Below are 16,332 nucleotides of genomic sequence, written 5' to 3' on the forward strand. Positions count from 1 at the left end.
CTAGCAGATGCATTAAGGCACCCATTTTCTTATTCCAAAAGATCATTCTTCTCAAGTCGAGGTTCAAGAAGTTCAAAGATGTTGATACTATTCAACAGCTACAATCAATTTGTTTCAAAAGGGTATCAACCCAAATAACAATGTAGCTACTATTCATGGCATAGAATGCACACAGCGGGAATTGATTGGGGTCAGAAGAGCCTTTGCAGAGTAACACTAAAACCAAGAGAGAGAGAGAGAGAGAGTTTATGAGTAAAGGTTGAAGAGGGACGAGGAGGAAGAGTGCCATTGAATGAATTATTCAGACAATATTGTCGCATCTAAGGGTTTTTTCTGATTGGTTAAAAAGAGATAATAACAAAAACTTATCAATCTTCGTCCTCACACCAAGTCACCTGTTATCGTACCATTTGTCGATGTCGCTCTTTATCATCTACTGTAATCTTGAGAAGCCGAGAGAGACAATGAAGAAGAAGACGGGCAGCTCCGCCTCTGTTTTTCAGTTTTCTTACAATCGGGTGTTTTGTTTTGTTTTTGTTTCTTATTTGGATGATTGGATCCCAAAGTTTGTAATTTTGCCCAGCAAATTTCTTACACTGGAGAATACAACATTAAATGTCACGGAAGTAGCAAAAAATATATATGTATATGTGCAATTAACTCAGGATTAATAACTATGTTCATAGAATATTAATAACAAAAATCCTGAGTTGCAGAAAATATTTGGGAGAATGTCCCAAATAGTTCAGGCACCAGAGAACAATGTCAGAATACTGTATATAAACATATATATATATATATCAATTGTTGAATGGAATTTGCAAATCTAAGATTAACTCCAAAAATCCAAGTGACCAAGAACAAGGACAGCCACATTTAAACTGCTTAGAATGGCAAGCATAAAATCCCAAAGCTGTGGTCCTTAAACATGTTCCATAATAATTAGTGTCAACCATAATAACTGCAATATGGAGAAGCCATATAAGACCTTAGTTCCATATTTTCGAGACGGATTCGTTCAACAACTAGAGTTAATATCATCCTGCTTCTTTGGATCCTCCTTATGCTGTCTACTTGGCCTTTTCAAAAGCTTTTCCAGCCTACAAGCACCAAACACCAGAAAAGGGAGAAAGAAAAAGAAAAAAAATGTGTGAAGCAAGTTAAATTAAGATTACGTGTCAACATTAGAATTAGGGCTATTAAGTGAGCGAAGCGTCTCATGAGCAAGTTCGGGCTCAGCTCGCATAAACTCGGCTCGTGCTCAACTTTAATATTAAATGAAGCGTTTCGTGAACATAAATTCTAACTCGAATATTAAACGAAGAAAGCTCGGTTCGACTTATAAGCTCATGAGCAGCTCGTGAGCAAGCTCGTATAAGGCTCGCATCGCTTATTAGGCTCAACTCATATATTTTTTATTAAGCAACAGATAACAATATATAATCAACATTACTCATTTACTCAATAATAACAAATATATTATATACCTTTGTTTTTTGGTTATTTATGCATATGTGTGTGTGTATATATGTATATATATATATATATATATATATATATATCATTAATTATTTTATCATATGATATAATCATATAGTACAACCGTACAAGTTATTGTGTCATTTAATACAAATATTATAACTAGATAGTTTATACTTTGAAAATTGAAATTGTATGCGGTATATCACATAATCATTAATCATTATATAATCATATGGTATATCTGCATAAGTTATTGTGTTATTTAATCAATATATTATAATTATATACTTTATTCTTATAAAACATATATGATGTATCACATGATCTTAGATTTAAGATAATATTAATATTAATTGTGAGATAATATGATCATAAAATTTAAGTATGAGTGTATGATCATTAGATCATATGAATTTATTACTTAGAGTTTGAGTATTACTATTAGATTAAATGATTAATAATTAAGTAACTAATGTATTTCTTATAATTTATATATTATAATTACAATTTACGGTAAGTAAAAACTTAACAATTTGAATTTAAATCATATATCATGAATCGTGATAATGAAAACATATAATATAAGTATATAAGTTATAACAATTAACGTTGACCCTTTACTCATTTAAATTAGATAATGATACAATCATATAACTATATAAGTATATAAATTTTTACATATAAGATACAATATATATTAATATTGACATTATATACTTGACCCATGTTAAGCATTAACATTTTAACATATTAACTAAATAATACAGTTAATACTATATGTAAAATGAAAATAGTGATTAGTGTATGTAAGTGTGTGACATAAAGTGTTTTACATTGTGATTTAAAAAATAATTAATCTAAAATAAGAAAAAAAAAAATACAAATAAAAAAAAACAAAAATTTTAAAATTATAATTATTGAAATTGAAATAACAAACTGACCCTAAATAATACTACATAACACAATTTTTATTCATAATTTTTAAATTTTGAATTTTTTATTGAATTTAACCGTAGCTGAATTTGAATTTGATCTAATAGCTGTCCAAAATGGTATGTATATGGTGTATAAGTGTAATCGTAGCCGTCCAAAATGTAGTGATATCTAATAGCCGTTGGATGATATTAATGGAGGACAGCTATCAAGCACTTACTAAGAAGTATGTATATGGTGTAACAGAAACACCGTAAGCTTGCCTTGTTTGATCTAATCAGACGAGTAATATTAAATGTTGAAAACGTATATATGATCAATGGATCATATTGAACAAGCACACCAGATCTAAGTAGAGACAGCCACATGGGATAAGCTTTTGGTAAAACGAATCGAACCGTTGATATTTAAAATTTAATTATTTTTCCAAATCCAACGGTTGCAAATTAGAGAACCCAAATTTAACCTAAATCTATCAATCAGATCTCGCCATTCTCTCGACTCTCCTCTCACAGTCTCTCCTATCTCTGTTGCCGCTCCTACCACTCCCCCAGTGCCCCCAACAACAACCACCACCACCACCGCAGCAACCACACACCTCGACGCCTCCACACACCTCGACGCCTGGCTGAAGCTGAATGGCTCGTGCCCGGTTTCCAGGAACTTGCCGCTGCCAGCCCCGCTGTCCACGCCGCTCTCGGAGGTCGTTTCACTCTCGCAGTACGCCGCGGATCGGAGGCGGAGGAGGTGATAAGATTTGTGGGTTTTTCTTTTCTTTTTGGGTTATTTTTTTCTCCGTTTCTTCTTGGGTGGTGGGTGGTTTGGGGTTTTGCCGTTTGTTTGTTTGGTTGCCCAGAAAAATGTGTAAATATTTTTGGATGTGTTTGTTTGGCTGGTCCTTTCTCCCCATAATTATCTGCTGTTGGTTTTGATATCCAATCTGTTTAGAACTTATATAACCTTATTTAATTTTAATTTGTAATAAAATATTACAAATTTTGGTTTTGTATAAAGATGCTCATTTACAAATCTTGTGCGGCATTGCTTGCAAAAGACGGCTAATTATTTGATATATATTAAAAAAAAAAGTCGAGCTCGAGCTCGAGCAAAATAGATGAGCTGGAGCAGGGTTCAGACCCTATCATCCCGACAAATGGACCATTCGAAGTCATTTCAATACTTATTTGTAATTTTTTGTTTGACTGTGGGTTAAAGTTATTGTAATCTTGTATAAAGCACATCCCCAGGTGCCACCGATGGGGAAATGGCAAATCCAAGTAAAATGCCTGATAAATGTTTACCAGCTAAAGTTCCATGGTTTGCAGGTTGGATGCAGAAGAATCCTCCACTGTCTCCAAGGAAAACAGATTGCAAGCATCACTTGTATTACAAGGTTTTTTGTTTTTTTTTTTGTTTTTCTTATGAACATCTTAATATTGTTTTTGGTTGGATTGAGAGTAAGATATCTTTTTCTTGTGAGGATTATTTGTCAACTTTTTTTGTTTTTTTTTTTTTACTTAGAACCGTATGAATCGTTTTGTGATCTAAATGTGTTGTTTAAAAGTGACTTTATATTTTCTAATAATTTACTTTGATGTCAATTTAGTTAAATTTGAGGCTTACACAGTTATTTGTTCTCATATTTAATTTGTTATTTTTATTTTGTTTGTTTGCGTTATCCTGTCACAGGATTTGATCTTTAGAGGCCCAGTGAAGAGATGCCATGTGCGAGTAAGGTATTTTCACCCTCAGTCCATATTTATGAAAACATATATACTGATATATCACGCTTATAGATTTCCTAGAACTAACAATACTCTTTAGATTTTATAAAAATCTCGTTTTTACTGCTTATTTCACTGTATTTTTGGGTTGGTCAACATAGTCCAGTTTCGACGTACTACTCTCGCATGCTCACTGTCTCATCTTCTTCTTCTTCTACCTCCAGGCTCCAGAAAAAATAAAAAATAAAAATAATAATGCATCTTCTTCTACTGCGCAATCTCGTGTTTCCCAAATTTCGAAACTATTTAAACCCATTTCATTTTTCCTGTGACCCTCACTGATTTTTCAGATCAGGAGCTACAAGAAGTCTTGAGTAATGAGTTAACACCGACTTTTACGTGATTTAAGTATAAGTTTTTCCTATAATTGTTTTGGTTTATTGTTTTTTAGTATGTAACTAAAAATTTATTTTGCATACAGACCCTCCAGAACTGTGATCAGATTTGGTGAAGATGTAAAAACTCCTTATCTCACAAGCTAAGGAGTTTTCACCTTGGAGGGCATTTCTGTGGATCTCTGTTCACAAGTATTAGAATAAGCCACGATTTAGACGTAACATTTTCTAGACATCCTATTCAGGCGAAAAGTGAAAGTGATCTGAGGAACGGTATAATGATGGACACACTCCAGTTTAGACGCCTTGTGGCAAAGACAATGGCAAACGAATCCTGTTGATAATTGCTCCAATTGTCAAGTGTGAACATGTAATTGCTGGAAAATATAAATATTCAACTTGGTAGGCCCAAGTCTTATTTATTTATAAGAGGAAAATTTTAGTTTTACGAAGAGTTTAAGAACAACTCGAAATTGGATTTATGGAGAAAACGTGTGTATGTGAAAACATGTGGGTCCGCAATCTTTTTCTTTATCATGCTTTAAATTTATGATGGTTTTGTTTTCCTAGCCACAATTGGATTTGGATTTCTTCTACAACAAGAATTGTTTTTCCTCTTTCTTCTTGGGGTTAAGGGCTTGGATTTAGGATATTAAACTTGAGCAGTTCAGGTTTGTACTATTGTACTCAATATTTCTTAATAGTAAAGAAGGAGGCTGGATCATGTCCACTGGATGTAGGTATATTGCCGTGTGTTTTGATTTATCTATTCCCCTATTTATTTCATTGCTATCGAACTGGTCTATTTTGTGGGAGCATTTCTCAATAAGAGGTATTAAAGTTTCCGCTGTTCCCAACAAATCCATATGCAAGATATTCTACAGCTCAGCTCCTTCTCTCACGCAACATCTCCTGCTTAGCAGCATATCCGAAGGAAATGAAATTAAGGCAATTGCCAAGAAGGAAAAATATAATCCCTGCAAAATGAGAATCACTATATTTCAGACTGAAAGCAGGAATAAACCCCATGTTGAAAATTAAGCAGAATGACATTAGAATTACCAACTCTCTGCATTATAGGCTTCAAAGTCAGCTTTCCGTTTGTTCCATCACTTTCTAGAATAGAATGTGTATCCAATTTGTATCTCTTCTTGCGGCCCTGGGATCTATTCAATTTGTATCCAATATTGCATTTGCTTACTTTGTGTTGAACAAATTAAATGGTGACTGTCCATTATGTAAATAGGATCTTCTCTAGTCCATTTTGGGCTAGAGAATATTTAGTTCGTGACTATGATTTTTTTTTAGAAATCTTAAAGTCACAAATAGGACATATGTCCACTAATCAAAAATAATAATAAAATATTATTTTAGATTTAAATAAAAATAAAAAATAAAATTATAAAATATTAAGAGGTGGTTGGCCACCCCAGTTGGGGGCTAGCCACCCTAGACCGGCCATTTGGGGTGGCCAAAGCCACCCCCATGGCCCTTGAGGGTCGTCTGGCCACCCCCAAGGGCCAAACTAATTTTTTTTTTTTTTTTAAGATTTGACCTTTGGGTGGTCCGGTGATTCACACCCAAACCGAAGCGTCTAGGTGAAGCCACCCCAGCCCCTAACTGGCGGTAGTCAACCACCCTTTAATATTTTATAATTTTATTTTTATTTAAATATAAAATAATATTTTATTATTATTTTTAGTTAGTGGACAAGTGTCCTATTTGTAACTTTAGGATTTCTAAAAAGAAATTCTAGTCATAAATTGAATATTTTCTAATCAATTTTGAAATGAAGAGGATTCTATTCCATAAAAATCTGCACTGAACTTAATTTCAGAACCATAACATTCCACACCACTTTATTATCTCAAACTCTTAATTAATGTTGCCTTTTGTTTTACAGAATACTGGTTGCCATAGCTTTTATTGTCCTTGGAAACATTTTTCTCGTCGCTTTTGGCAACCATCAGTCTCCTGGTATGTGGCCGCTTTTGAGACATCTATGTCTCTTTATTTCATGCATACTGCCCTATGCACTGCACTGCCTATCTTCTGAACCATATTTTTTGAGTTACTAGTGTCGAGCACTTGAACATTAATGTTGTGAGATGTACATGTGTCACACCCTCAAAGCTAGCTTATATGATCCATTATTTTGGCAGAAAATTGGTCTTGAGCACGATATGACAAGGTTAACCCCATCCCAATAGGCAAATGTTACTCATTCATTCCATTTTGTTCTAGTGTACGCACACAAAGAGATATGCCATGCTCATCAAGAACTGAAACTCCCATTTAACTAAATCCTAGCTCTATCACATAAGACACCCAAAAAGAGTGTCGTACGTGTTTATTATTACAGTTTCTAAAAACAAGAAACACTTTCTTACTGATGTTTGATTGGATAAATCATTCTATATCAATTTAATCATGAAAACTATATTGTAAGCTCGGTAGCCTAGCATAGTAGTCAGAGATAGACCCCTATATATCGCAATGAACATAAGTAATGAGTGGAGTCATCACCACAACTAATGATATGGTATCTCAATATCAATACTATGAGTAGTAGTATTTTTTTTCTCACTTAAAAAAGAGAATCATTTGTTACAATGTCTACTCTTTTCCTTTCTCTTTTGGTTCCATTGGAGTCCAAATGTGCTCTAAGAACAAAACAATAGAAAGTTCCCATAATACCTGAAATAAGTACGTCAGGAAATTTTGTTCAAGTACATCAATTTCTTCAGGCGATAGGTTCTGCTGCTCCAATTTCTGAGCCCCATGCACAGGGTCAAAGAGGGAGTACAGTTGCTGTAAACACAAATTACCAGCAAAATTATGTGAAAATAGCAAAACAAAAAACAAATTCAGAGAACAAATATAGCAATGAAAGGTTTCTGTCAATAGGACCAAGACAAGAAGATAATACCATCAGATCCTCAAATTGCAGAAGATACCAAGCTCGAATTGTGTACTCAATTCTTTTGCAGAGCTTTAAAAACTCAGTCCGGTCAGAATTATGTTCTGCAGAATGCAGAAAAAGTAAAGGTCCGGTTAACAATAATCGAAACAGCGTGCTGCCAAAAACGAACAAATAAACTCTTGCATCAATTTTTTTTTTAAAATGATTAAATCAAAGACAAGTTTTATTTTAGTATTCGTATGTAAATATTTTGAGTAATAAAGGCAATGTTCATTGCCTACACAATTGACTTGAAGAAAAAGTGCAACTTAATTAAGAACCCCCGAGCTTATACCTATATTGCAACATTTCCTAAACCCCACAAGTAAATATGGATAAGACACAACACAGAACGTTTAGTAAAGTCGAGAGCTGATTGACACACAGAACATTCAGCGAACTTGTAGCATATTTAAAAATAAAAATAAAAAATAAAAAAGAGTGAGAATATCTAAAAATGACAAAATTAATCAAGCAATAAATTCAAAATCTAGTAGCAGAGATTATACAGCGGCATTATAGTGTCATAAAATACTATAATTTGCGCACAAAAAAATTGCCACAGCAACCGATTTTCAGTTTTAGAGAAACAGAGACGACCAAGACAAGAAATTCCAAAGAAAACCCACCAAACACCAGGCAATGAGAAATCCAGAAACGAATACCAAAAGTGGTATATATGTGTGCGCGTTACCAATGAGGTTAGTCAAGGTCATGATGAGCTTAGGCTTGAGAATTGGAATGACGGATTCACGCTCCAATCGAATGATTTCTTTCTTCTGCCCGCTCATTCTGTTGCGAACGAGGTATAACCGACAAACCCAACGCCACAGAAATTCCAAACAACAAGAGCTCTCTCCCGTTCTCCCTCTCTCTCTCTCTCTCTCAATGCTTTAAATTTGAAAGCAAAAGCTTAGGGAGATTCCTGAGGTTAACTGGGAGTATTTTGTAGTGGAGTCCATCTCCGGTGCGGGATTACTTTGAAAGAGAGGAAGGAAGGCAGAGGAAAACAGTAACTGACCCACAAGTTTAAAAACCGTCTTTCTATTTTATTATGTTTCCTTTTTAATTACCATTTATGGCTATTGACTTTCTTTGATATCTTAAATTGAGAGTTTTTTTATCATTGAGGGGTAATGTCAAGGCGTGTGAAAGTTGATGGAGGTTTTGTAAAGTTTCCGCTTAAAAAAAAAAAAGAAAGAAGTAAATTGCTTCTGTGAAATCTGGTTTGAGATCAAAATAGCAATAATTTATATTGATCCCCCCAAGATGAGATCCTGGCTTGGACACTGTAGCGGCATCTGATAGGGTCTATACGTGCTATGCATAGCAGTCTTGTATTGTATACAGTTATGCCTGTGTATTATTTGCCGTCTTGGTTTGCCTCCTGACATAGATTTTGTATAGTAATAAATTTGTTTTGAACTTTTACTTTGTGCATCAGGGACTCACTTCAAGCTAGTGACTACTAGGATCTGATTTCGGTTTAATTAATCCCGCATTTAGTTGGATGACTCTGATTATCTGAAGCGATGTTTGATACTTGCATTCTCGTTCGATATTTGGAGTTTAATGTTGAAATGTATTAATTTTGTAGACCCATGAAGTTTTCTACTATGCACAAAAAGTTGTGCTTCATCCAGCAGGTCCACTATTTGATGAGGAAGCAGAGACTTTGAGCCCCAGATTTGTTCGAGCCTTGAAGCGGATATTTTTTCTTTGTGACCATGATAGTTGACAATGCCCTCAATGATGCAGAGTAGAATGATTTTCAGGTTTCTTTTGCTTCCGTGTTTGCTACTTTTGTACTGAATTGAGTTTTATGATTGTTTTATGTCCAAGTATGATGTTCCTGACAATTCAGGAATGATCTTGTAATACTTGCAAACAAGTTTCTCACCTATCAGAGTCCTGGTATTTTCTGCTGAAGATAAATGAGGGAACTAATAATACTTGTAAACATGTCAAATGTTTCAATGCTCCATTACAACCTTCTGAAATAGTAGGTCTTAAGAGGGTTGTCTCAGAAAAATTGGGTGAAGGAGTCGGTGAACGTGGGATTACTTGGACGGGTTTCCTTTTTCTTCATCAACTGCACATAGATAAATGGCATCTTGAGACGATATGGACTATTCTACGAAAATTTGGATACAACAATGATTTCAAACTTGCAGAGGACGTCATCCCATGACTTTCAAACGAGCTCCCGATCAGGTAATATATCGTTGGGGGAAATTACAATTGCTATAGTTGCAATGGCTTTAATTGAAAATGATAAATGATTTATTATGTGCTGAAATAATCTATTTGTTTTAGGCAAGTGAAAGGAAGGTAGTGAAGTTTTTAATTATCTACGGCAAAGATTGTCATTGCCCTGCTTTGTCAATTTTTAATAATCCTTACTCAACTCGACTAAGCCTTTATCCCAACTAAAATTTGCTACTACAAAATAAATTTCTGAGAAGTGGTAGAACCCTATCAAACAAGTTTTCTTGCAGGTGGTGCTAATGTGAACCTTTATATTCATATTGATTGATAAGTATATGTGAGCCCTTACGTTAACTTAATAATTGCAGCAATGTCATGTATTTTCTAGGGATGAATTTTAGCTGTCACTATGCTAGGCCCTTTTTTAAGGAATATGATTTGTATGTCTGCTTTCATAGTTGTTGATGGGCAGAATTTGGTGTTACCCTTCTTTCTAGTGATGACAAATGGTTGGCATGGCTTCAGCTGGGGCTGGGCTTCAAATCAGGCTATGATGCATGCTATTGGTTTGACCTTGAGTCCTCTGTATTTTAATTGTATACTAGGATCCTACTTGGAAAAACTTTTGGAGGCTTAGGGGCTTGCTTAAAGCCTACTTTAGCTTTCTTGAGGGTGTTTCCCCTGTGGAGAGTGTTAAACTTGATTTCTATGATAAAAAAAATAAAGCCTTAGTTCTCTCTGTCTGTCCTCTACTTGTGAGTAAATGTTTGTTGGACTTAGATCTTGAAATGAAATTAATTGTCGAGTATGGCCAATCTGGTCGATTGGTGATCAGACAGTGAGCCCTACCTTAAATAAAATGTGCCTTCTGAATCTGGTTGTTCGGCCTTGGTATCAAAGATTTTTCTTCATGCGTAAGGCTTGGTTTGAGGTGGACAGGCACCAAATTTCCCACCATGATCCCCTCATCTGGCATGGAGTTTGAACTTCTATTAAACACCACTCCATTCGGATTTGATATATAAATACGTTCACACACACCCACAAATGTGTTATGTAATAATATGCAAATCTTATATTACCCCAACCCATTCAAAACCATGCAAATGAAAATGTTGCATTTTCTTCTGAGTCATACAATGTTTGTTTAAAATGCTTACTGTCGGTTCTCATTTGTGTACACTGTGGAGCTGACAAATGAAGCCACCAAGTATCTAAGGGAAATCTTTGGATTGAATAGTACCAATCTTGTATGTGTTATTCTGTGCTCTGAGTACTTTTTCCAATTTTGTTGTTAATAAGCTTGTAATATAATTTTTGTCGTCAATATTTACTGTGACAGACTATAGTTGTTCAAGTAGCTAAGTGGTTTATCAAGTTCTTATCTGTTAAAATCGTGATCATGTCTATTTTCCCTAGTAGGACGGGGTGTTGGGACCTCATGAAATTGACATTATATTTTCTTATGCTTCAGAAAGGTAGTTTTGGTTTTCATTAATATCTTTTAATATTGTCTGACTTGTTTTATTCTGTCACAACTTTTATATTTCTTTACTGAGAAATCTTGTTCACTTGATCAATCTGCATGGCTTCCCATCCTTTGGTTTATCTTTATCAAGCGGATCAACATGATAATCCTCATCAATTTTGCTGCCAATGCATTTTATGCAATTTTAAGTCATTATTGGTAATAGTAGCTTCATAATGTTTAAAGACGCTTAAGGTAGTTACCTTAGTATTTCATGCCTTGGTTACTTGTTGAAGTGATGGTACATGGCTAATGTACAGTACTTATTAGGTACCTTGCATATATGCAAGATGCACTATTTATTAACATGCAAATAAAGACCAAATTCCCCATATATGCAAGATGCATTATTTATCTACATTGTAAAAAAAAAAAAAATTGTTTCTCACCATTCAAAAAGTACGGAAATTTTTATATATTTATTTTATAATTTAGAGTTTTAAATTTATATTTTATATTTTCCAGTTTATTATTATGTGTTTATTTTCATTTACTTGTCTTTTTAAAGCTTTTTTGTGAAAATCTAACTAAAATTCCACCAGTTGGGAAGTTTGTCGATCATCTCACGAGTGAGCAAGTAGGAGTTGGAAATTTGGTTTCGCCTGTAGATATAGGCTTCTTGTCAATACTTATTATTTTATGGTGCTCTATTCCTGCTGCTTTTCTTCTTTTCTAATTATAATCTGGGCATTCTTCAGTCTCTCTTTGAATATGCATCCATGCATATTCTGTGTTACTGCATTCCCCCACTTTTTCCCTTTTCTCATCCTCCTCCTTTCCCATCGTGTGAGGGTTTGTAATGTTTAATGGGATTTTTGGTCTATGATTTATTCCAAGTGTTTATAATTTATTTCATTCTTAAGAACTAGAATGATTAGCCAGAAAAGCATTTTGATGTTTGACATACTTCTTTTGCCAGTCCTTGGGAGAGAGAGCCATACGCAGATGCTGCACAGAAAAATAAATTTGGAGGGTTATCCCTTGATGGCTTTTTGTCCATGGTATGCGTTTCACACTGTCTTGGGGTTTGGAATTTTTTAAATCGGTCTACCAACTAATTATGAATTATGATCTTAATCTGGAAATCGTACCTATAATATGTAGAGTTTTACACTTATGCTTTTTTTTTTTTTTGATAAGAAAGTTTTACACTTATGCTATGCACACATTTTTCCAGTTTTTAAAATGCTTATAAATATACAATCTTCTTAAATAATTGTGTTTTGCCTATTCTTTGGAAACCTGTGCTTAAGTTTGTGAGAAATTTGTGTGGTTGTAGTGGGCCTTTATGACACTTGTAGACCCAGCTTGGAGCATGGAGAATATGCTATACTTTGGTTATCCTGGCAATCCTTTATCTGCATTCCGTGTGACTAGAAAAATGCGCTTGGATAGGAAGAAGCAACAGACAAACAGAAATGTTTTTCAGTGTTTTGTTTTTGGGCCCAAGAAGGCTGGAAAGTCTGCGTTTTTGAATTTTTTTATTGGAAGGTATTCTGAGTCATCCTTTTAAATATGATGCTTCCCGCTAATTTAGTTTTTGTGACCAAGTAATATAACATTCGTTGTTGATGAAATGGGAAATGCAGGGATTTTTCTGATAAATATACTTCAACCAACGTTGAAGATCATTACGCGGTGAACGTTGTTGACGGATCTAGGGTAAGTGCTATTACATCATGCACCTTGAAATTCCTGTCGAACACATGCTATATGTGTGCATTTGTCTTATCAAATAAGATCTATGCTAATACTTGCTGTGCATTCTGTGGAAGTTGCAATAAGGTTTTGTCCTTTTGTAGTTACAGATGAGCCTAGATTCTGAGTTATGTTAATCTATAAATTGTTTGCTTTAACTATTTGAATCAGTGTGTGGAATTAACTCAGATTGATGGTGTCTCTTGGTCTGTCCAGTTTTATAGGCAGTATATAATTTTCCTGCAAGTATTTTTAGAAGGCAATAGAACAGCAAGTTTTAGAGAATTTCTGTAGCTTTAATTAATTTACAGCTGATTTGTGGATTATTTTTCACAAAGAAACCTTTTATTTGTTGTTTCTAAAGGCAGGGCCGACATGAAGTCATTGATTTTGTCTCCAAGTAACCTCCATATCCAATTGGAATTTGTGGTTTAGTTTATCACTAGATGGAATTATTTTTTCAACTTACGTGATGTTCGTGCAAAATCAAAATGCTCTGCCAGTTGCTGTAATTGCTAGTCTTGTTCACATCCCACCCCTTTGTCTGAGTATTTGTTTGTTATTTTCGTCACAAGGGACAAAAAAGACCCTTGTATTGAGAGAGATACCTGAAGACAAAGTCGCTAAACTGCTCTCAGATAAAGAATCTTTGGCTCCTTGTGATGTAGCAGTGTTTGTTCATGACGGGTAAATAAAAGGCTCTTATTGTTATTGCATTTAACTATAGCATGAATCACAGTGATACGTTTGTTAAATTAGTGTTTTAACTTTCTCACTTTCCAAATTCAGCCTTTTCTTCTCTAATTTGGTTTGGCCTTTTCGGACCTGATATTTCGATATAGAGTCGTATATTAATATTAGTCTTTTTTATATTGTTTTAGGCATGTCTGTTAATATTACTAGTAACCTTGTGGTTCCTTTAGTAAAGGGTGGCAAAGTAAATGGATTAGAATGCTATAGCTTATCCTTTCTATTCTTTAACTTCCGTAGGAAATTTCCCTTATTGTTGTTGATGCTGCTTGTAGGCACATGGGACAGGTCTTAGCGAAATAGCATTTTAACTTCTCTGCGTGCTAGACTCATGCTTGTATGTGGGTTTTGACCGTCACTTTGGAAGCTACTAACTTTATTGACAAATGAACTTATGATTGCTTTAAACATGATTTCAATATGTATATTGTATGACCTGTACTGTTTTCACTGTTGCATTGGTATATAGGAGTTTCTGAAGATTGATGCATTTTACTTTTACAGTTCTAATAGAGCAACTGAGTTGCTGGTAGAAGTTGCTAGTCATGGCGAAGATACTGGCTTTGAGGTGCCTTGCCTCGTTGTCGCAGCTAAAGAGGATCTGGACTCTTTTTCCATGGCTACACACAATTCTAATAGGGTATTTATCTTTTTCAGCGACTATAATATCATATGCATGTTCTATTATGCAAGCTCCATTTTCCACAAATTATTTTTAGTGTGTTTAGTTGGTTGCCTGCTCCGAACATAATGGCTTCTATGGCTGGCTCGTTGGCATTCCAGTGCTTGTTCATGTAGGTTTTTATCTTAGTGGTAATAATACTAAATTTGTTAGACAAAACTCTTTAAACCAATTTGATTAGTATTGGTTGCAACTTGACATGCATGGACAAATTTTTTTCCGAATTCTGGATTTGGAACAGAAGTATTACAAAGGTTTACATGACATATACGACTATATATAGACAAGATCACCTAAAATTACAGTCCATATGCAGAAAGTGCATTCCAGAGTCTGTTCACTAGTGAAATCTGCCTCCTAATTTTTCGAGTAATTTGGCAGGAAAGAATTGGTCAGACAAGTTTGCTGAATGGTGAAGTTCCAAAACTTGGACAAGGCGGCCTAAATTCAACATTTTACCTATTTCAGGCATTCTATGGGTTTGGTTGAAAAATGATATCTAAATATTTAGATATGTTAATATGGTTTTGTGCATAACTATGAAAATACATGTACTTAAATTATGGGCTTTTTATCTTTTGCTTCATGTTAGTGATGGTCACTATGATGGTGATGATTATTTGAGTAATATTGTTGTAAGCTGAGCTGTGACCTTTAATTGTTTGCAGTATTTTGTTAATTGTATTTGTTATATTGTATGATAAATTGATAATAGCGTCGTCCCTTTGGCCCTACACTGCCTTGCATATTATCAATGCAATTTTGCTTTCGTAGGTTTGTCAGGACATGGGAATAGTGGATCCCATACCTATCAGTAGGAAGTCGGGCAATCTCAATAATATATTTTGTAGGATTGTAAGTGCTGCAGAACACCCTCATTTGAGAATTCCTAAGGCTAAAACTGAAGCTGGGAGAAGCCGCAAGCAATACAGACTTATAAACCACACACTTATAGTATTTTCGGGTATGTTATGTTGATCTTTTGGGTTTGTGCAAGTCCTTGAATCTGTTGGCTTCTTGTTTCTAATGGATGATCATTTTTGCTGTGACAATCAAGCTAGAGTTTAATTGCTCTTTGAGCTTATTGTTTTTGTTCATATGCCTGCCTCTAAATCATGTTGTACGTACCTTTTGACAGTTGGAGCTGCGGTGTCAATTGTTGGATAGGTACTCTGGCGGCAAGGAATAATGCTTCCCGTTAAGGGATCGTAGTTTGGATGTCAATCAGCTTAATTTAGCTCATCCTCATCATATTATGTATTTACAGTTTGCTTGTGCTACGATTTGTCATCTTCAAAACCACCCACCTTGTTAGGTTTTTTGAGTAGCTGCGTCCTAAATTACCATAATTTTCTGTACCTTGTATATATATTTGTACTAAAAAGGCTAATCTGGCCTTCATTTCTGGTGTTGCTTGTTGGATTATCCCCGGCCCCTCCCCCAGATGGCTTTTCAAACCAAGTGTCCTAAAATATACAATGGATTGAGTTGTGTAGGAATCTTGCACTATCGAAAGTTATGCTAAAATTAATTGGTTCATTGGTCCAACATGGATTTTAAGATTTTAAGCTTTTAAAAACGGCGTGGTTGATGATTTCATTTTTTCTGTTTTAATTTTTAATTTTTTGTGCATGTTTTTATTAAACCCATCATTAATCCTTAGCTGCCTAGTTTTTGTAATTAAAATTCTGAAACTCTGGATTAACTTTTTTTTTTGACAAAGAAAGGTGTGGGTTATCAATAATATTGGTACATCATTGTGTAATCAGTGGTTATCAAAAAAATAAGTTGGGGGTGCCAGTTAAGCATTTTTACAAATTCCTTTCGTTCTATCCAAAATGCAAATATAAGACTAGGAAACTCGAACATCGTTCGAGAGACCAATCATCCTAGACCTTAATTGGTAACAATCTTCTTTGATTCAAGATCGTCAAATTGCATTTTTGGGTTTGTATACCACTTTGATAAAC

The 16,332-nt window shown here is 34.6% G+C and overlaps 2 protein-coding genes and 1 pseudogene across 6 annotated transcripts; 2 read left to right on the forward strand and 1 right to left on the reverse strand.

Annotated features, from left to right (window-relative positions):
• Positions 1–2,910: 2,910 nt before the first annotated feature.
• LOC132182312 (uncharacterized) lies at positions 2,911–4,982 on the forward strand. Of its 5 annotated transcripts, none has more exons than XM_059595517.1 (5): positions 2,911–3,174; positions 3,741–3,808; positions 4,105–4,151; positions 4,490–4,513; positions 4,621–4,982. In XM_059595517.1, exons 1-5 carry the CDS (start codon positions 3,054–3,056, stop codon positions 4,679–4,681), a joined length of 321 nt encoding a protein of 106 aa, XP_059451500.1. In that variant the 5' UTR covers positions 2,911–3,053; the 3' UTR covers positions 4,682–4,982. The 5 variants fall into 5 exon arrangements, with proteins under 5 accessions (XP_059451500.1, XP_059451504.1, XP_059451501.1 ...); XM_059595521.1 differs by having other exon boundaries at positions 4,105–4,146; XM_059595518.1 differs by having other exon boundaries at positions 2,911–3,162.
• A 2,168-nt stretch (positions 4,983–7,150) lies between these two features.
• On the reverse strand, positions 7,151–8,486 carry LOC132180563 (uncharacterized). The gene is made up of 3 exons (XM_059593434.1): positions 8,191–8,486; positions 7,464–7,558; positions 7,151–7,345 (listed from the first exon to the last, which is right to left on the reverse strand). The coding sequence occupies exons 1-3, from the start codon at positions 8,285–8,287 to the stop codon at positions 7,151–7,153; spliced, it is 387 nt and encodes a 128-aa protein (XP_059449417.1). The 5' UTR covers positions 8,288–8,486.
• A 762-nt stretch (positions 8,487–9,248) lies between these two features.
• LOC132182258 (mitochondrial Rho GTPase 1-like) lies at positions 9,249–15,767 on the forward strand (annotated as a pseudogene).
• Positions 15,768–16,332: the final 565 nt, after the last annotated feature.

This window comes from Corylus avellana, chromosome ca5, assembly GCF_901000735.1.
Source record: "Corylus avellana chromosome ca5, CavTom2PMs-1.0".
In the NCBI taxonomy this organism is placed as follows: Eukaryota; Viridiplantae; Streptophyta; class Magnoliopsida; order Fagales; family Betulaceae; genus Corylus; species Corylus avellana.

Bases quoted from the DNA above. Each gene is read 5' to 3' on its own strand.
- LOC132182312 (XM_059595517.1), top strand. From the start codon at position 3,054: ATGGCTCGTGCCCGGTTTCCAGGAACTTGCCGCTGCCAGCCCCGCTGT. The intron at 3,175-3,740 runs GTGGGTTTTTCT...CATGGTTTGCAG, and splicing joins CGGAGGAGGTGATAAGATTT to GTTGGATGCAGAAGAATCCT. The intron at 4,152-4,489 runs GTATTTTCACCC...CTGATTTTTCAG, and splicing joins AGATGCCATGTGCGAGTAAG to ATCAGGAGCTACAAGAAGTC.
- LOC132180563 (XM_059593434.1), bottom strand. From the start codon at position 8,287: ATGAGCGGGCAGAAGAAAGAAATCATTCGATTGGAGCGTGAATCCGTC. The intron at 7,559-8,190 runs GTAACGCGCACA...TGCATTCTGCAG, and splicing joins GACCTTGACTAACCTCATTG to AACATAATTCTGACCGGACT. The intron at 7,346-7,463 runs GTATTATCTTCT...TTGTGTTTACAG, and splicing joins TGCAATTTGAGGATCTGATG to CAACTGTACTCCCTCTTTGA.